Source organism: Pseudochaenichthys georgianus, chromosome 13, assembly GCF_902827115.2.
Source record: "Pseudochaenichthys georgianus chromosome 13, fPseGeo1.2, whole genome shotgun sequence".
In the NCBI taxonomy this organism is placed as follows: Eukaryota; Metazoa; Chordata; class Actinopteri; order Perciformes; family Channichthyidae; genus Pseudochaenichthys; species Pseudochaenichthys georgianus.
The window spans coordinates 9,098,850-9,120,606 of NC_047515.1; the positions used below are offsets into that span (position 1 = coordinate 9,098,850).

The 21,757-nt window shown below is 43.0% G+C and overlaps 1 protein-coding gene across 1 annotated transcript; it reads left to right on the top strand.

Moving 5' to 3' along the window:
• Positions 1-36: 36 nt before the first annotated feature.
• Positions 37-14,604, top strand: LOC117456943 (aldehyde dehydrogenase, dimeric NADP-preferring-like). The gene is made up of 10 exons (XM_034096811.2): positions 37-188; positions 2,749-2,952; positions 3,027-3,258; positions 3,894-3,979; positions 5,420-5,628; positions 5,807-5,924; positions 6,006-6,147; positions 12,077-12,243; positions 12,332-12,431; positions 14,005-14,604. Exons 2-10 carry the CDS (start codon positions 2,797-2,799, stop codon positions 14,322-14,324), a joined length of 1,530 nt encoding a protein of 509 aa, XP_033952702.1. The 5' UTR covers positions 37-188; positions 2,749-2,796; the 3' UTR covers positions 14,325-14,604.
• The last annotated feature ends 7,153 nt before the right edge of the window (positions 14,605-21,757 follow it).

Below are 21,757 nucleotides of genomic sequence, written 5' to 3' on the forward strand. Positions count from 1 at the left end.
TTGAGGCGGTCTGAATGGAGCAGTTACAGTACACTGATCTCAGAGCAGCTTGTCTGTACTGAGTCTCAGTCAGTGAGTCAGCCCGCACAGTGCCGGACAACTGAACCGCTTTCAGGTCAGATCACTGGCGGATTATCAATTCCTATTTCATAAAGAATACACTCGATGTGTATTTGACCTGCGCGTAGGTAAGTGTTATTTTTTTCTTTCTCACTTTTTCTGAATCGAACGAATAAATGATATTCGATACAATCGCGTTAAGATCGCAGAGCTGAGCAGAAAAAGGACCATTAACATCACAGTTTATTTTTTAATGCACGGTATTTACTATGTCATGTCTGCTCAGGCTGAACTATAAGAGTGAAACCTCATAAGGCTTCCTGTAACTATATTCATGTCAACACGGAGGTTTTTCAGAGTTTTGGCAATATCAGATGCAGATCCCATGAACATTCTCATAAAAGCATCACAACTTTTCCTAACAAGCCGTTTGGATCCATTTACCTCACTAGTAAACACAGGTAGAAACTCACATTGTAGACTGAAGCAAAGAGGGCTATGAGGGTACACAGTGGTGAAAAGTAACTAAGTACACTCAAATAGACTACTGTAGACTACTTACATTTGAGGTACTTGTACTCTACCCGAGTATTTTCATTTTTACAACTTTAAACTTCTACTCAACTGCATTCTATGGAAGCCAATTTTCTAGTTACTCCACTTCATTTACAGATGTATTTTTTTTGACACATAATACTGAGGAAAAACTATAAAAATATGATTAGTTTGTAAAGATTAAACCATCCTAAATGTTATTTATGTAACTTAAATCACGAGTGGGTTAACAGAAAATATATTGGCAGCAGTTATGCTAAGAAGTCAACACACCTGATGAAAATAACAATTTTACCTTTATAGACTATTTATGATAGCTTTTACTTTCAAAACAGTTGCAATGGTATGGATTTAAGCATTTGATAAAGATAACTCAATTTATTTAGAAAATTGAGTTATCTTTATTAAATGCTTAAATCCATACCATTGAAAGCATTTGATAAAGATAACTCAATTTTCAAAATAAATTGGATGGTTTAATCTTTACAAAGTAATCATATTTTTATAGTTTTTCCTCAGTATTATGTGTCAAATTCTGAATTGTATAAAGTAAAAAAATTAGGGCTGTCAGTCGATTAAAATATTTACTCGCGATTAATCGCATGATTGTCCATAGTTAATCGCGATTAATCGCAAATTAATCGCACATTTTTGATCTGTTCTAAATGTACCTTAGAGGAATATTTTTCAAGTTTGTAATACTCTTATCAACATATGAGTGGACAAATATGCTTTATGCAAATGTTTATTATCATTTCATTTGAACAATGACAAATATTCTCATGAATATTAAACACAACAACCTCTGAACATTACAAATATTCGCCTCAATTCAACCTGGAACCTCTCTCATACAATAATACAATACAAATGGTGTGCGTGTGTGTGTGTGTGCGTGCGTGCGTGCGTGTGTGTGTGTGTGTGTGTGTGTGTGTGTGTGTGTGTGTGTGTGTGTGTGTGTGTGTGTGTGTGTGTGTGATGGATCATTGGAGCTATGTGCAACTCAAGGCATATGCTCCAACGGGAGCTGTCATGTTGCGCACTATCCGTGCTGAGTGTGCTGACTTTTCGTACAATGTCCCACTGTCTGGCTTCCTGCATGAAGTCAAGTGCTCGGCGCAGTTCGCTCCTCTGTTTTCATTTAAACAGCTCTTTATATCCGTTAGCGCAGCTAGCTAGCACCAGATGCTAACAACAACAACAATGCACGTAAGGTCTCTCTCTCGCTCGCTTGGGCCACACATACACACACCCTCCCGGTCCTCTCGATGGCCAGGCGGTGAATGCCGGTGAGCGTGTAAGTGTGGTCTGCCACAAGCAGGCAGCAGGAGCGGGGCTGTCAGCATCAGCTTGAAGATGGTATTTTAAACTCGATGCGCTCTGAAACTACGGGGCGGCCGAGGAAAAAAAATACACATGCGTTAATCGCGTTAAAATAATTAGTGGCTTTAATTTTTTCTTTGCGTTAACGTGTTATTAACGCGTTAACTTGACAGCCCTAAAAAAAATACATCTGTAAATGAAGTGGAGTAACTAGAAAATTGGCTTCCATAGAATGCAGTTGAGCAGAAATTTAAAGTTGTAAAAATGAAAATACTCGGGTAGAATACAAGTACCTCAAATGGTATTTAATCAAATAAAAGCAGAAGTATCTTTTTGTTCGTTTTTAAAGACGATTTGTTTGTTAGTTTGTTTAGAGACAACATATTTTGTATGGCTGTACTTTGATTTGTAGCCTAATTTCCTTTAAAAGCTCCTTTACTGCAGACGTTATGTTTTACCAAATTCAGTATCTCCTTACAGCTGTCCCTTGTTTTATTGTTTTGCGCATTACAACCATTGACTAGTAGTTGTTTTGTGGCAAATATATAGTGCATCATCTTGACTGTTTAACAGTAGCCTACAGACTTTTTTTGTTTTTTTACTTTAACTATGAGATTAAATAAGACTGTTAAGTGCTCATTCATCACTTTCCTTTGTAGTATTTAATGGTAACCTTTTAGTTTAAACACGTGTTTACTCTGGGCCTCAAACATGTCTTTATAAAACTGAAGTTAAATCAGGACACGTTGACAGAAGATCATGGTTGGACACTGGCCTGTCACCGCTGTTGTTTCTGTATTTTCCCAACAGGCAGCCTGCTGTGTGCAGTTCCCCAGGCTCTTTGCTGCAGTTGTGTGTATGGAGAGGCAGGCAGTGCAGCGGGCCAGGGAGGCCTTCCTGAGCGGGAGGGCCCGAGCCGTGGAGTTCAGACTGCAGCAGCTCCACGGCCTGAAGAGGATGATCACTGAGAACGAGACGGAGATCTCCACCGCCCTCAAACAGGACATCAACAGGGTGAGTGGAGACACAACACACTCCTACATGTAACATGTTACAATGTTAATGTGTGTGTGTTGGGTTTTCTACAGAGCCAGTATGACACACCACTCTTGGAGCTGATTGGCATTGAGAATGAGATCAAGCTGGCTATAGGGAAGCTGGCAGAGTGGGCGGCTCCTCGGTCGGTGGAGAGGAACCTCCTCACCATATCAGATGAGGTCTACGTGCAGCCGGAGCCTCTGGGGGTGGTGCTCATCATCGGGGCCTGGAACTACCCCTGGGCCCTCACCCTCCTGCCCCTGGTGGGGGCCATTGCTGCTGGTAGGGAACCTTTTTGCCCTACCACTGCCTTACCACTTTCTTTTGTATCACAACATCAGATAATAAAAGTTTAGATGTGTCATATCAATTTGCCCTTTATCGCAATTCAAGAAGTCAAGTTCAGCCTCATGTGATCCTCATGTTTTCCATTGATGGAATGATAAATGCATTTCGATAGTGAAAATAATATACTTGTTTAGCGGTATATTGAGGAATTTACGCAATTCCTAAATATATAATCAGATATTATAAGAGGAAATAATATACCTGAATTAAGCAGAATCAGAATCAGAATCAGAAAACCTTGTTAAAAAAACGTAATTGTTCTATATATTTATTCCAGTGGAGATTGGGTTTTGTGACAGATATATTTATATAACAATAGGAAGTTAAATGTGCGACAAAATATTTTTTGCAATTGTATTATTATTAGTTAACATAAAACGAAAAATGTACAAAAACACAATACTGATAATGACTTGCAATATGCATGTCTGATAATCTTGCATTGTGCGTCAGAGAAAGCGAGGGTGTTGTGAGCAGCAGGTTGTCAGCATTCTCAGCCTCCTACTCTCCGCTCTGCGTCACTCAGTGATCTCATTCCATTCACAGAAACTCGTGCTCTCTCTCTGCAGGAAACGCAGCTGTGGTGAAGCCGTCCGAGCTCAGCGAGTGCTCGTCCCTCCTCCTCCGGGCTCTGCTGCCGCGCTATCTGGACAAGGTCTGAACACCCGCTGCTATTGTTGCTGGAATAATGTTAAGGGCTGCTGTAACGTCAAAGCCTTGCACCAACACAGGACAGTGCATCACAGATATGTTGGGCTCCCTCCATCCATTATCTTGAATGTGACAGCATTTTGCTAATCATATTCATGCTTTTATACAGTGTTTTCATTAGTTACCACATGTAGACATAGTTATACATGAAATAGTACATATATTGCATTTATATAGCACTTTTCCAGTCGTTGCAACCCCTCAAAGTGCTTTGAGTCAGCATTCATTGAGCAACATTGATACAGGCTGTCATACAGGTGCCATCTGCTCTGGGAAACTAACATTCAGACACATTTCAAACACCATTAGTCCCTTTGAGAGCAATTTGGGGTCAATAATCTTGTGGGGGCTCGGGATCGAACCACCGACCTGCCAATTGGTGGACTTCCATCTACCTCCTGAGCCAAGGCCACCCCACAAACTAGGAGAGGACCCAGATTGCGCAGACCCCCGCCAAGGCCAACCGCTCGCAATGTTGATGGTTATATACAAGACATTAGGAGCATTGATATAGCAGCCAGAAACGACATGCTAGGTAAACATAGATAAGGCTATGTTTACCTAAGCAAAGAAGAAAAGATGCTCATCCTCTCAAGCTATTCTGTCCTTTGTCTTGGTAGCTGGGCCGGCTGTTGTGCATGTTGGTCCATGTAAGTCTTCAGTATAAAGAGTAATAGATAGAGTGGATGAAAGTTTCTCAGTGGCGCATGAGGACAAAAATGGCCTGTCTGTAGATACCAAAAGTCCCCGGATCATCATCATTATAATGATTTATCTAAAAAGAAGTACACACTGATTTAGAGAAGTCTCTTTCCCAATGTGAGTAAATGGATACAATTCGTTTGGGCCCACATGACGGTACAGATTTACACAGACGTTGTCGTGAAGTACCCCCGTTTGACCACTACAGCATTTTCTGCAACACCTGGCTAACCTCGGGCTAGATGTGAGTCTCCCCCTTAATGTACCACTGCTTAGCTAATGAGTGCACAGCCCTCATACGCCAGTTAGTCGGAAACAGTGCGTCGTAGAAGTGAAATGCCCATCAACTTTGTTAGCTCTGTTAACACTGACGCTGTTTTAAGCACTGCTAGCTTTCTCCATTATAGTTAAACCACCTCCATGTTTGCTTGTGAAAACCCTGTGTGCTATTTCTGGCCAAACTGGTTGTAACTAGCACCAATTTTTGCAATAATTTGTGTCTAGACCATGATTCTAACTGTTCAGGAATTCAATATGTTCTTCCATGGCTCATGCTACGCCCGAACACCAATCACAAAAAATCAGGCTTGTGGTTTGTCTGTATTCCTCTCTGCTTACAGGGAGACAAAACAAATACAAAATATAGATTTCTTTCCGTTAACAGTTTGCTGTTTATTTCCAGGATCTGTACACGGTTATAACGGGTGGAGTGTCAGAGACCCAGGAGCTGCTGAGGCACAGGTTTGACCACGTCTTCTACACAGGCAGCGGCAGCGTGGGTAAAATAGTGATGGAGGCCGCGGCTCGCCACCTCACCCCTGTGACCCTGGAGCTGGGGGGGAAGAGCCCCTGCTACATCGACAAGAACTGTGACATCAGAGTCGCCTGCCGGTAACAAAGCACTCACACCAGTGGGCATACACAGAGCTGGGTGACATGTCACTTACATTTAATGACACCAACCCTAACTCTTTTGCAACAAACGGACCCCAATTAAATAAAATCATATCAAATATGTCTTTAAATATTCTGAATTGCCACTGCAATGTTCTGTTATCTTCTTTGACAGTCGTATCACGTGGGGAAAGTTTGTGAACTGCGGTCAGACGTGCATCGCTCCAGACTTCATTCTGTGTGAACCGTGCATTCAGGGCCGAGTGGTGGAGTGCCTCCGACTAACTCTCCTGGTACATTTCAACACGTCCGAGCTAACACCTCAATCATACTGCATAGTCTGGACTTTTTATCAATATTTTGATTTATCTCAGGAATTTTACGGAGCTGATCCCAAATGCTCGCCGGACTATGGCCGAATCATCAACACGCATCATTTCAACAGAGTCATGGGTCTGATGGAGGGCTACACTCCTGTGATAGGAGGACAGAGTGATGCCTCACAGCGCTACATTGGTAGGTAGATACAGCAAGGTAGTACATGTTAATGTTGAAAGTAGTCAGATCCTGTTATTTTTTAAAAGTAGAACTACCAAAGTGTAGAAATACTCTGCTACAAGTACTGCATTCAAAATGTTACTTAAAGAGGCCCTATTCATCTTTTGGGGGGTTTTCCCTTTCACGTATGTTACAAAGGTTTGTGTGCATGTAAATGGTCTGCAAATGCTAAAATATCTGTGTTCCCTCCAGAGAGAGTGGAAAGAGGGAAAAAGCAGTGTGAGAAAAACAAAGAGCTTTTTGAACATTAAAGCATGTTGTTAAGAATGTCACGAGGCTCAGGACCCAAACGCACAACACCAGAAACAGATCAGAATTAACAAGGTCTTTTAATTAAGGTCAAAACACAAAACGCTCACTTGGAGGATCAAAAACTCTAAACCAAAAAACATCTACATGACTATCAAAAATATACTTCACACGATCAAGGGATGACTGGCAGACTTGACGAGACAAGACGAACTGACACAAGACAAAGGGAGACGCAGACTATATATACACACACTAGGTAAGGGGACACAGGTGGCAACAATTAAGGGAGGGGCTGACAATCACACCAGGGCAGGAATGCTCTGAAACGAGAGGGAAAGGTTATTACAAAATAAAACAGGAAATCACAAGACAAGGCAAAAGACAAAAGGACTGAACTAAATAAATTAACTTAACACAACTGTCTAGACACCACAGTACCCCCTCCTTTACGGACGGCGCCGGACGGCCCAGCGAGTTCAGGATGGCTTTTGTAAAAATCCTTTATCAGGTTCTGGTCCACGATGAAGCTAGATGGGATCCATTCCCGCTCCATAACCCTCCCAGTCCACTAAAAACTGCTGACCCCTTCCTCGTTTTCTGACCTTCAGCAGACGCTTGACAGTGTAGACCAGACCTCCATCAATGATCCTGGGAGGAGGGGGGGCTTGGAAGCGGGAACCATTTTGCTTTCCTTGACCGGCTTGAGTTTGCTTACGTGGAATGTTGGATGGACTCTGAGTGATCTAGGCAGGCGCAAACGAACAGACACAGGGTTAATACACTTTGCCACAGTGAATGGGCCTACAAATCTTGGTGCCAGCTTCCTAGAGACTACGTTCAGGGGCAAGTCTCTGGTGGATAGCCACACTTTCTGACCCGGTCTGTACACAGGTGCAGGACGGCGATCAGCCGCTTTTTTCATGCGGGCCGAAGTCCTAAGGAGGACCCGACGTGCTGAAGCCCAAATGCCATGACAGCGCCTGACCAGTGCGTGTGCCGAGGGAACCATGACTTCTTTCTCTGTCTCTGAGAACATGGGAGGTTGGTAACCGTAGACGCACTGGAACGGGGTCAATCCGGTGGCAGAGGTAGGCAATGAGTTGTGGGCGTATTCTACCCACGTGAGGTGTTTACTCCAAGAAGCTGGGTTTTGGGACACCAGGCACCGGAGGCAGGTTTCCAGTTCTTGATTCAGTCTCTCCGTTTGTCCATTTGATTGGGGATGGTAACCGGAAGAGAGGCTGACAGAGGCCCCGATGAGGCTGCAAAACTCCCTCCAGAAACGGGAGACAAACTGAGGACCCCGGTCTGTCCCTGGGAAAACCGTGGAGACGACAAACATGGTGCAACAACACTTCAGCCGTTTCTTTGGCCGATGGCAGTTTAGGCAAAGCAATAAAATGTGTCATTTTAGAGAATCTATCCACCACCGTGAGGACGGTGGTGTTACCTTTGGATTCTGGCAGTCCGGTGACAAAATCCACTGAGATGTCGGACCAGGGCCGACTGGGGGCCTGGAAGAGGTCTTATTCCTGGCGCAGATGGTGCAGGCGGCCACATACTCCTTGACATCCTTCTCCATAGATGTCCACCAGAACCGTTGCTTGATGACGTACATGTTTTTTTTTACCCCAGGATGGCAGGTGAGCAGCGAGGTGTGAGCCCATTGAATGACCTTAGGACGCACAGTTTGAGGAACAAACAACCTATTTGGGGGGCAACCCCTAGGTGTCGGGCTCTCACCGTTAGCTCGTTTCACCTCTGTTTCTATTGGCCAAGTTACCGCTCCAACCACACAGTTTAGTGGAAGGATGAGCTTTGGTTCCTTTGCCGAGGGTTCAGGATCAAAAACACGAGAGAGTGCATCTGGCTTGACATTTTGTGAACCGGGTCTAAATGACAAGGACAAGTTAAAACGAGTGAAGAACAAAGCCCATCTTGCCTGACGTGAGTTCAGTCTCTTAGCTTTTCGGATGTACTCAAGATTTTTATGATCTGTCCAGGCTATGAATGGTTGCTCTGACCCCTCCAGAAAGTGTCTCCATTCCTCAAGCGCTGTTTTGACTGCCAAAAGTTCTCCGTTGCCTACATCATAGTTGCGTTCAGCAGGTGTTAACTTACGTGACAGAAAAGCACATGGGTGAAGTTTGCTGTCCTTGGCTGAACGTTGTGACAACACAGCCCCAACTCCATCATTGGAAGCATCCACCTCCACCACAAACTGCCGTAGTGAATCAGGAGTGATGAGAACAGGAGCAGAGGTAAACCGTCTTTTCAATTCCTGGAAAGCTTTGTCGGCCTGTAGAGTCCACACAAACTGAACATGGGTTGAGGTGAGTGAGTGGAGAGGTGCAGCTATGGAGCTAAAATGTCTTATGCAACGTCTGTAGAAGTTAGCCAAACCGAGAAATTGCTGTACCTTCTTCCTGTTGGTGGGTGTGGGCCAATTTGCGACAGCACTGACCTTGCTTGGATCCATCTTGACCTGGTCCGGAGCAATGATGAAGCCCAGGAATGAGACAGTGGTCTTGTGAAATTCACATTTCTCTGCCTTCACGAATAGTTGGTTTTCCAGAAGGCCTTGGAGGACCTGGCGGACATGCTGAACATGGGACTCTTCATCAGGAGAGAATATCAATATATCATCCAGGTAGACAAACACAAAATGATTCAAATATTGTCTGAGCACGTCATTCACAAGAGCCTGAAATACAGCAGGAGCATTAGTTAGCCCAAATGGCATTACTAAGTATTCATAGTGGCCACTGGGGGTATTGAATCCAGTCTTCCATTCGTCCCCCTCCCTTATCCTGACCAAGTGATAGGCATTCCTCAAGTCAAGTTTAGTGAAGATCTTAGCTCCTTTTAACAGTTCAAAAGCAGTGGAAATGAGGGGGAGAGGGTACCTGTTTTTTACCGTTATATCATTCATGGGAGAGTAGTCTATGCAGGGTCGGAGGGATCCGTCTTTTTTACCCACGAAGAAAAATCCGGCGCCAGCAGGAGATGACGATGGACGAATGAGGCCCGCCTTCAGAGATGAGTCAATGTAATCCGTCATAGATTGTCTTTCAGGACCAGAAATTGAGTATAGACGTCCCTTGGGAATGGGGGCACCCGGTAGTAAGTCAATTGCACAGTCATAAGGTCGAAGAGGAGGCAACGTAGAGGCCCGAGTCTTACTGAAAACCTCCCTCAGGTTGTGGTAACAGGAGGGAACATTGGGCAGGTCTGGTAAGTCAGAGGCATGGTCATGAGTTACTTCCTTCGTCTCCACCTCACTACCTGAAGTAACCCTTCCTACAGACAGCCCTTCAACTTCTCCTGGTGAAACCAAACATGTATGATTACATTCTCTTCCCCACCCCTTCACCCTACCAGAACGCCAGTCAATGTGAGGGTTATGTCTTTTCAACCATGGGAAGCCTAAAATCATAGGGTGTTGTGCGGAGGCGAATAAATGGAATGTCATGAATTCTGTGTGGTTGTGATTTATGATAACCTGGACGGGTTCTGTGTGGTGAGTGACTTGAAACAATAATCTTTCATCAAGGGCGCTGGCATTTAAAGGTTGAGCTAAGGGCATGGTGACAATGTTCAAGCTTTTGGCAAAATTCCAGTCCATAAAACTTTCGTCTGCTCCTGAATCAATGAGAACATTCTGTGTTAAGGTTTTCTTACCTCATTTTACTTGGATAGGAGTCAGCGTATGAGGAGAGTAGTCAGAAGTTAGTCGGCTCACCAGCGCCCTCCTCTTGCCTGGGGAGCCCCGTCTTTTAGTGAGCAAGCGGCCATCAGGTGTCCACGATGCCCGCAGTAGAAACACAGGCCCTGGCGGAGGCGCCGTTCCCGCTCCTCCAGTGAAAGTCTTGCTCGGCCAAGTTGCATGGGTTCCTCTGATGTGGTGGATGGCGTTGTCAAAGGAGGCTTGATCCAGACCCCTGGAAACTAATCCTCCCCCATCCGGATGCCACGAGGAGGCCCCCTGGAGCTTGGTGAACGAACTGCAGGATGTTCTCTTTCTTTTTGTCTATCCCAGAGCCTATTATCTATTCGTATAGCCAGAGCAATCACAGAGTCTAAATCTTCTGGAAGATCTAATGGGACTAAGTGATCTTTGACAAGGCCTGAAAGTCCATTTACAAAGGCGTCCAGCAAGGCCAGATCATTCCAGCCACTGTCTGCTGCTATTGTCCTAAACTCTATGGCATAATCAGACACTCTTTGATTTCTTTGCTTGAGTTGAACTAGAGCTTTAGCCGCTTCTCTCCCTGGTGCTGTACGATCAAAAATCTTTTTAAGGGAATCAGTAAACAGTCCAAGTGATCTGCAAAGGGGAGAGTATCTAGCCCATTCTGCTGTAGCCCACGCTGCTGCTCTACCAGTCAAGTGTGTTATCATGAAAGCTATCCGAGACTGGACTGTTGGAAAAGCAGAAGGCTGATGTTGATAATGCAGGTCGCATTGGACTAAAAAAGGACGACAGTCACCTGAGTCACCGGAGAATTTCTCTGGAGATGCGAGACGAGAGCATGAAGAAGGGGTAGGTCCTTGGATCACAGGATTCACAGCCTCAGGCAGGGGTGCAGCCGCGGAAACAGTTTGAGATCCAGCTTCCAGGTGGGCAAGGACACGAACAAGCTGATCTGCCAGGTGGTTTACTTGGCTGTTCACAGATGTTTGGAAGCTTTCTTGACGACCACTCAATTCTCTCACTCCCTGGTCAATTGATTTCAGCTGATCGTCATGCTGAGACAAAAGCGTGCCTTGTGAGCGCAGAGCTGCTCTGAACCTGTCTGGGTCGGCTGTGTCCATTCTTTGGTCAGTTCGTACTGTTAAGAATGTCACGAGGCTCAGGACCCAAACGCACAACACCAGAAACAGATCAGAATTAACAAGGTCTTTTAATTAAGGTCAAAACACAAAACGCTCACTTGGAGGATCAAAAACTCTAAACCAAAAAACATCTACATGGACTATCAAAAATATACTTCACACGATCAAGGGATGACTGGCAGGCTTGACAAGACGAACTGACACAAGACAAAGGGAGACGCAGACTATATATACACACTAGGTAAGGGGACACAGGTGGCAACAATTAAGGGAGGGGCTGACAATCACACTGGTGGGAAAAACACACCAGGGCAGGAATGCTCTGAAACGAGAGGGAAAGGTTATTACAAAATAAAACAGGAAATCACAAGACAAGGCAAAAGACAAAAGGACTGAACTAAATAAACACAACACAACTGTCTAGACACCACACATGTCACAGGAGAGGCACACAATACAAATATGAACATGAAAATGTGCATAATATGTCCTGTTAAAGTAAAAGAACAAAAGTATTTGGATCAATATATACTTACAAGTAAAATAACTCCTTTTGCAGAAGGATTAATTTCAAAATAAAGGTTGAGACAATCTAATTTCTCTATAAAAGTAACTAAAGCTCTCAGATAAATGCAGTGGAGTAAAATATTGAACTTTGAATTGTATTGTAGTAGAAGTATAAAGTAGCAGGCAATGTAAAGTACTTCAAAATTGTACTTATACTGTACATATGTACTAGTTACTGTCCACCACCATTAAAAACGAGTTCTGTTTACTTAACATTGACTTGTAAATGCAGCCCCTACAGTGCTGAAGGACGTGCCCCCCCACTCCCGGCTAATGCAGGAGGAGATTTTCGGCCCCTTGTTGCCCATAGTGGCCGTGAGTGACATGGAAGATGCCACCCGCTTCATCAACGAGAGAGAGAAACCTCTGGCGCTCTACATCTTCTGCTCTGATAAGAAGGTGAGAGGAGACAGCAGAGGCGAGGAGATTTAAAACATGTTTCAATGTTTAATGTTCCTAATGTGTATTCTCCTTCTGTCTGTTGAAGGCAGCGAAAAAGATGATTGAGGAGACCTCGAGTGGAGGAGTGGTGGTCAATGACGTCATGATGCACTACACGCTCAGCTCGCTCCCGTTTGGTGGTGTTGGTAAGTCTGATTCAAAGTTTTATATATTGTATGTATTTTTTCTCAGGTGGATGTTTTCATGGGGGCAGTGCACGGCCGTATTAACCTGTGAGGGGGGCCTCAGGGCTAACATTTTATTGGGCACCTATTCCCCCTCTAGTGTGTTGTTGCACTCCAGTTCAAAACAAGGTGACATTTAAGGAAGGATTTTTTTATTTCAATAGTTTGAGTTTATTAGATAACGTTTTAAAGGTCCCCTATTATTGTTTTTCATCAATATATTACACGTCTCAGATATATAAAAACATGTCTCTGAAGTGTTTGGCTCAAAATACCTAACAGATCATGCATTGCAGCATCCCATAATCCCCTCTGTTTCAGCCCTGTTTCAAAAGTGCTGATTCTCTGTCTCTTACTTAGATGAAAATAAGGAGCCCCTCCCCACGCCCCTCTGAGAGATATTTGGTTAAAAAGAGCACAATGGTGCTCTATTCCAGGGGTCTGCAACCTGCGGCTCCGGAGCCGCATGCAGCTCTTTAAGCCCTCTGCTCTGGCTCCCTTGAGCTTAAACAAGAATAGGCTACAAGTATTTGTAGGACTATTTATATTTTGTTGCACGGTTGAAAATGTTTTTTATCTCGTATTTTGAGGTGATACTGTGACACAGAACAAAACAAAACGGTTTTAATTAGGTCAACTAAAAGATGCGTCATACCCTGCTACGGTCCCGCGCCAGCGCCTTTTCTTGCAGGCGAATAACCTGACCCCCGGCTCGATGAGCGAACTATGGATAAATCAAAGAAAAGAAAGTATCGGAGGAACACAGGGGTTTAATTCTGCGTGGACAGAGTTATATGCTTTCACAGCAAACGATGCTGGTTTACCGGTATGTTTGATATGTAGAAAGAAGTTGTTAAAGGTAATGCAGCCTTTACGTATCGAGGAACAACACGGGAGAGGAAGACAGCTGACGACCTTCAGTCATAATTCAATCAGTTAACTCTTTTTAGGGTGCAGCTATATGTTTTATTTATTTCAAAGTGGGACCATTTTAATTATATTCATTTTCTTCAAATGTGCAGAGGACTCCCAAGTGCTGTGTTGATTTATTTTAAAGTTGGCCTGTGTATTTCTTTTTAATTCTTCTAATGAGTTATTTGTTTATTATTAGAGGTAAACAGTTTTATAATGTAATAAATAATAAAAAGCAAAAACACTCTATTTTTTGTCTATGATATAACAATATATACAACTTTATAAGCTATCAAGCTATCAAATATGTTTTGCGGCTCCAGATAAAAATAATTGGTGGAAAAGGGGGCAAAATGGCTCTTTTGGTCAAAAAGGTTGCAGACCCCTGCTCTTGGAGGAGATTCAGGTGATAAGGGGGGGGGGGGGGGTTAAGTAGCATTAGCCTTGATGAGGGTTAGGGAACTGGGGCTGGTAGATTCTAAATACAACTCAACTTGTGTCACAAATGGTCACTTTAAAGAAAGAAATGTGACTTTAGGATCTTTATCCATTCTTTCCCAAATGATAATGAAGTTTCTCAATTGAAAAGAGATGACTGCAGACTTGTTTGTCCCCCCTCCAGGTCAGAGTGGTATGGGCCGTTACCATGGTAAACACACCTTTGACCAGCTGAGCCACCAGAGGGCGTGTCTCATCCGCTCTCTGGGAATGGAGAACGTCAACCTGTCCCGGTACCCTCCCCAGGACCGCCGGCGGGCCCGCAGGGTGCGGATGGCCCTCAGGGCCCCTCTGATCGACATGTCCAAGAGGACCTTCATCTGGGCCGTCACCGCCACCGTCATCGGCTTCGGCCTGTTTGTCGCCCTGATGGTCATCCTGCTCATCGCCGCAGGCCTCAACTGCACCTGCTGGTACTGGAGAGGCTTTTACAACTACTGGTGACTGTGTCCCCGAGGAGAAGGGGTTTTAACCAATCAGATGGTCAGTTGTTCAATACCCACCTCCTGCAGTCAACAGGTCCAAGTGTCCTTTGGCATGGTACTTAACCCCAAATGTCTCCCACATTATGTACGGTTTTGAACTGTATAAGTCACTTTGGATAAAAGCGTCAGCTAAATGACACGTAATGTTAAAAAAGTCCAACAACACGTGTCCTGCTCTGCATTCTTTATTATCAGAGGTTAACATTCACTTTTTCATGAAAAATGTTTTTTGCTTGTTGTTTCAGAATAAAAGATTTCTTTATTATCATCTTTCATTTTATTTAGCACCATTTATAATTCTATACATATTTTTTCTGGCAATAGTTTAGCATTCGCTAAAAAAACACTTTTATATATATATTTGTATCCCACTCAAATACCGAAACATGAGGGTGAGTTAAATGTCTCTTTCACCCTGCAACAGGGAGCAGCTCCAATTGAGGGCAGTGCTGGGATTCTGGCTTCCAAGCCAATATTTCAAGGATGCTACGTCATCGAGTGCCGCCGAAGGACTGTTCCAATCTCCAGCATACTTGGAATTCCACCGAGGCCGCGTCCTTGGTTTGGGGGAAATTTGGAGGCTGCACATGGGTAGACTTCGCGTCCTTAAAATCCCCACAATGCTTTGCGCACGGACCAATTTCAAAAACCCTTGCGGAGAATTGCTGAACCGACGCAGCACACATTTAAATTTAAGTATGTAGTGGCGTAGAACCTCTATGCGTAGAACATGTGTTGGTAAATATGTTACTTTGTTACATTTGTTTGTTATCACCAAAAATGTGTTCCGTGAAAGTAAAGCAAGTTCATAATTAGATAGACATCGTGAGGTATTTATTTTTCGGTTGAAACCGAAAGAGTGGCAGTGGCACACTTGTTAGCCTGTTCCATTCTTCTTCGTTTTCCGAAGCCGTGGCTTGGAAGCGTACTTGCTTCGTTTCTGAAGGAAGTGACTTGGAAGTACGCGACTACCAAGCCAGCATCCTCGCGATTGAGAAACACCCTTTCTCAATGTTGAGTACACATGCTGCAGAGCCACTGGCCGTTTCTCAATCGCGAGGATGCTTGCTTGGTAGCACATGTCTTCCGAGTCACTTCCTTCAGAAGCTAGGCAAGAATCCTTCCTGGCAATCGGAAAACGAAGAGTGGAACAGGCTAGCAAGTGTGCAGGTGTGCGTCACATGAGAGGCCCCGCCTTACATTTTCCGCCACAGATTTGGAGAAATTGGTCCGTGCGCAAAGCATTGTGGGTATTTGAAGGACGCAAAGTCTACCCATGTGCAGCCTCGAAATTTCCCCTAAACCAAGGACGCGGCCTCGGTGGAATTCCAAGTATGCTGGAGATTGGAACAGTCCTTCGGCGGCACTCGATGACGTAGTATCCTTGAAATATTGGCTTGGAAGCCAGTTTCCTCGCGATTGAGAAACGGCCAGTGGCTCTGCAGCAGGTTTACTCGACATTGAGAAACGGCCAGAGAGAACAAGAGCCCAATTAGTTAATGAGGGTGAGTGTCAGCTGGAGGCCTGAGAGACTTTGAGCAGGGTTTGGTTTTATTTACTGCATTGCTGATGTTCCTTGAGAGGCTACCACCAAAGTCACCAACAAGCAGGAAGGAGATTGGAGCTGCTCTTTTATGAGATCAAATATAAAGGGAGAGTTTTGAGGTCCACTTCAGAGGAAGAGCTGAGGAGGACTATTTCTGCAGAGGACTACCTCACCATTCATTCCTCTCAAATATCAGATAAGCTTATCAAGCCAACACAGAACATATACTACCCGGGGAGATGAACATTGATTTGTTTATTTTCGGAGGTCTTAATTGTTTTTTTGGTCTTTTTGGTTTATTCCTCTTCAACTGGAGTCAGTTGAATGAGTGGAAGGACATTGGGTGTCACTGGGGTAATGGGGTCAAAAGAGATGAATTGTTGTCTGTTTGTTTAATAAATGCAGGCTGTATGTTAAACTGAGCAATTGTTCATCTCGATTGATTCTTCTACTCCATTGATTTATCATGTTCCAACGTGTTGCATATGAATGTGACATATTCTTTATTTAAAAGGATCAACACTAACGATCTTAAGTAACCTTTGAGACATGTTGTGTTGTGTTTTACCCACTGTATGACAGAGAAAGAAAGATGGAGAGTGAATGTGGGAGTTTGTGTTGCTGAGGGTTTCGGTCAGATTTAAACATATGATAAATATTAGTCAGTCACGTCATCTGCTTCTGATATGATGCTTTGGATCAAATTGGGAAAAACATTCTTTCTTCAAAGGCTGCCTGCCTTAAAAAGCAGACTGGCGAACAGCTAGAGTAAATGAAAGTGAGAAATGGATAATAAACTTGGCCAAGATATTATTACAACAACAACAACAACAACAACAACAACAACAACAACAACAACAACAACAACAACAGCATCATCCAAGTAGTAAGAGTGTGAGATTCTCAAACTGACATTACAAGTGTATCAACAACCCAACTTAATCCATCCTAGAAGCACTGTGCTTCCTTTTACAGACGTTCCCACGGTGACCACAAGGGGTCACTACCTGTACCTAGTTTACCTCAGAGAATGACAACACAGAAAATAAAGACTAGATCAAGTTTGAGATTTTAGTTTTGTTGTGTGAACAAACCTAAACTGTATCTTGGATAATAATGAGTGAGTAAACGGATCTTTTGAAATACTTCTGCTGTTGTTAAATGCCGCCTCATTTCCTCATTTGTAAATGTTCAGATATGAGGGGAATTTATGATACACAAACAACATATTTTGTCGGGTGAAATATGTGATTTGGTCCAAACAGTTGGTTCCATACGGTTTCAATATAAAAAAGGCATACTGTGTAGTTACTCTGTGTGGCGCTAGAGAGCAGCAGAGAGCTAAATAAGAGGAATGTCATAACTTAATGTACCACCACAAAACAAGAGAAATTCAAAAATATATCCTTTCAATCCTTAATAACAAATTATCTTTGACAGTACAGTTACAATTTGTTATTAAGGATTGAAAGGATATATTTTTTAATTTCTCTTGTTTTGTGGTGGTACATTAAGTTATGACATTCCTCTTAAGTGTACGTCTTTTTTCGTGTAAAACATATGCATTGGTGATATATGACAGTTATAACTTGTTATCAATACAAAGTGCTAGTCCCGTCGTTATTCGGCCAAAGTGCATTCAAGGCCTTTGAAGTCATTAAAGCTATTGCGGTCGTTAGCATCACGCTCTCCCTGATCCCGAGATGCTCTGCTGAGCTCTACCCTGACAGATTTATCACTTAATAGGTCCGGGGATATCCAGGCATTCAGTGTGATCCAGCGAAAGGAAGCATCTGACTTCTCAGCAGCCTGCTTCAGCCTAACAGGCTCACTGCAGTCGTACTGAGTTCCTGGAGGCCTAAATAACTGTTACATAACTGCAGAAGAGCTTCACTGTTGACTGGGCCTGCACAATACATCTGTTGGAGCCACCAGTCCATTACTTCCATATGAAAACAATGCACCGCTTTCACAATGGCAGCTCTCCTTTCACTCTGAATGTGCTATCTGGGAATATGTGTGCTGCATGGTAACACAACAAGAATGCTTTGAATCAGGTAGGGGGTGTAGATTTGGTGATCAGTCATCTGTAGTGTATATGAAGAACTCAGACTTTCAAATAGCTGCAAGAGAATTGAGTCATTGAAGTGTGCATAACAACGAGCTCATTTTAATAACTTGAATTATGCTGCTGAATATCTTAGGGCCATGTTATGCTCTTATGCAGGGCCGGCCCTCGGCATAGGCAGTATAGGCGAATGCTAAGGGCGCATCAACCCATAGGGGGCGCCGAAAATTGAAAAAAAAAAAAAGTTAGAAATAAAAAATATATATATTTTTTTATTTCATAACAACACAATTTCCCGATTTTGGATCAACAAAGTACATCTTATAATCTTATACTAACAGAACTACACCTATATTGCGTACAGCACCCATAAAAATAAAATAAATCAAACTCCCAAAAAACGTACACAGCTTCTGTGTGCTTTTATTAACATTGGAATTTACTGTGTAAGCGGCCGCGAGGGGGGAGAGCTTTAGAGAGCTCTCTCCTGAAAGACTGAGAGGCTCTGATAACCTCAGCTCAGTGAGGTAAAGGCACACCTTTATATGATCATTATAGTTATAAAAAAAGAAGAGAACAGGTGAAAAACAGGTATAAAATACTGACAGTACAAAAAAGATGTTATTAATAAACAAGAATACAGTTTGAAAGGAGAGTGATTTGTAAAATATCCATAAAGAAAAAGAAAATCTGCTTACAGTTCTGTTTCATCTGGGTGTTGAGAGATGTATCCATAGATCTCCTAATGTTGCTCTCAAAGTGCACCAGATTGATGCTTTTAACTTCAATATAAAAAAAAAAAAGTCTTCCCGGGGTGTATGCCCCCGGACCCCTAGAGGAGCCCCCCCCCACTTAAATCATGTTCAAATGGATAGGAAACTAAATGCAGTTGCACACATCTTGTGTCAATATCTTTGTTTTTGTGGTCATGCCACAACCATGCACGTGCGAATCATAGTAAAAACTAAAACTGTATGTATGTTCTTCACCAAAACCAAGTCCTCCTGCGTTGAGCCAGATGTGTTTGTGTCCGGGGAGAGGCTACAGGTGGTCTCACAGTACAAATACCTGGGGGTCTTAATTGATTCAAGACTCAATGTTAAGGCTCAGGTGAAAAAGGTTTGCAACAGGGTCAAATTCAGTCTGTTCAACTTGAGGTTTACCGGGAACCGCATGTCAACAGAGGCGGCTCTGATGTACATCCACTCTATGGTTCTATCTCATATCACATACTGCTTAACAACCTGCTCACATGCCGCACAACCACTCTTAAACCCCTGGAATCATTATACAAACAAACACTTAAAATAGTAGATAAGAAGTCAGTTTATTCTCATCATTGCCCAATACTCACAAAATATAACTTGTTGAGCTGGAACATGTAATGAGATATGCAAATGCTTGCTCCATGTACAAAATAATACACGGCCTTACCTCACCTCCGCTCAGACATTTTATCACCATACGCACACCTGTAACAGGTCAACAAGAGCTGCAACAAGAGGAGACTGCGTTGTTCAATTAAGGAAGAGTTCATTCAGCCAATCTTCTTTTTCTTTTAAAGCTGCAGTGGAACTCAATCCCAGTAAAGACTAGAGAACTAAACACCTGCAGTTTATTTAAATCTAATTTAAAAACATGGTTAGTGGAAAGTCAGCTCTGTCAACACTGACACAATCTGTACATGACAACGCTCTGTTTATATGCCTTGACCTGTATCTGTCTGCTTTGTGAATTTGTATTTTAGTTTAGTTTTTATGTATATGCTTGTATTTTTGTTTAGTTTTTATGTTTTTATATATGCTTGTATTTTAGTTTAGTTTTTATGTTTTTATATATGCTTTTATCATAATATAAGTATCTCTGTTGAATGTTGTTTTACTAATAGTATTTACCTGTTATTTGAAGTGAAATGTTGTTTTTAGGATGACTTTTAACATCTGTCCAGGGACTACAGACGAAAAATAGCCTGTTGGCTAACTCTGGCGCAGTTACAGAAATGTCAATTAATGTGCACTGTCCCTGTCAAATAAATATAAAAAAAGAAAAAAAAAAAAAAAAAAGAGTGAGTGTCTGCATTTTGGGGGGGGGGGGGGCGCCAGCTAAAATCTTGCCTAGGGCGGCAAATTGGTCAGGGCCGGCCCTGCTCTTATGGCTGACCAATCACAAGCCAGCCAGCTAACCTATCAGAGCAGACTGGGCTCTGGTTTCAGACAGAGGGTGAAAAGAGGTGCTGCAGCACAGGCAGTATGAGAAAAATAAAGAGCTTTCTAAACGTTAAAGCACGGAGACATGTCATAGAGGAGGCACAACATACAACAATGAACCTGAAAATGAGCATAATAGCGCCCCTTTAACCTATAATAATATATCATAGTTTCTTTATCAGTTTATTTATAATCTTATTTAGCTGATCATCTGAAAAAAGTTACTAGTAACTACAGATGTCAGATAGATATAGCGATGTAAAAGGGTAAATATTGGCTTTCAGAATGTAATGGATTGGAAGTATAGTAGCATCGAAATACTCGCAGTTAAAGAACTGCTACCACTGAATCATACATCAGTACTTGAGTAAATGTATTTGATTACATTACACCCCTTTAAAGGCTAATGTTTTTTACCTGACAAGCCAACCCCCAGTGCACGTTTACATGTGTAGGCCTAAAAGAGGCAAAGCATGCGGCATATCAGATCTTCCTGTCAGGCATTTGCATGTACGTTTATCACCACATCATTTGTGACTGATCTGTCCTAATGAACTGAATGACACTTCATTTGTTTCAATTACAGGCCGCCATTGCTCAAGGCAGATGGTCCGTGCTGTTGCAGATCCTACAGGTTTGAGATCTCAGGAAAAGTCACAGATCACAACAAATCCTCGGGTGTACACACTGGGGTCAGAACCAATTAAAGAGAACAGCCTTGGATCCATCCGGTGAGAATAAGGTTTAGGTCCATAGTTCACATGGTTATTATCTCTTAATTAAATCAATTTCTACTGCTGTTTTTCCAAGTAGTAGGATAAGTGAGTTTATATTTAGAGAAATAAGAAAACATGTTCTCTTATGGAAATGCCCCAGTGCATGTAGTCTAGTTGTATTCCTAGATGAAGCTGACTGACACAGGATGTCATTTTATTGTCCACATCAGCAGGTTGGACAGGAGTCCCGCTTCCTGACCTGTTGCGATATGTTCTCTTTGCAGATGACTCATGCACTGCAGGAGAAACCACTGTGCCGTAGTTTCAGTGCTTTGTTCCTGCTGGACTGTGAGGTTTATGTTTGCAGCGGCTTGCCTTCATTTGTCCTCTACACACAGAGGGCCAAAAAGCCTTCAGCCCGGCAGCTGGCTGACTGATCTCTGCTGGCAGTCAGCGAAACCATTCCTCAGCCACACTGCGCCTTTGGAAAAGGATATCCCTTCACACACATCATTCACTCTGCTAATCATACAGGTTGAATGTAAAACATGTGAGGTGCAGTGCTTCTCCTATCTCATGTCTTTGTTCTAATGTCTCATGAATGATGCAAGGTTTACACCTTTGAAGATGAACCGTTGACATCTTGGCATCAATTCAAGAAGTGTGAAGGTGAACATATGTTTGCGTGCATTTGTAATGGCCTTTTGGTGTGTGTGTGTGTGTGTTGTGTGTGTGTGTGTGTGTGTGTGTGTGTGTGTGTGTGTGTGTGTGTGTGTGTGTGTGTGTGTGTGTGTGTGTGTGTGTGTGTGTGTGTGTGTGTGTGTGTGTGTGTGTGTCCATTCAGATACCTTCAGC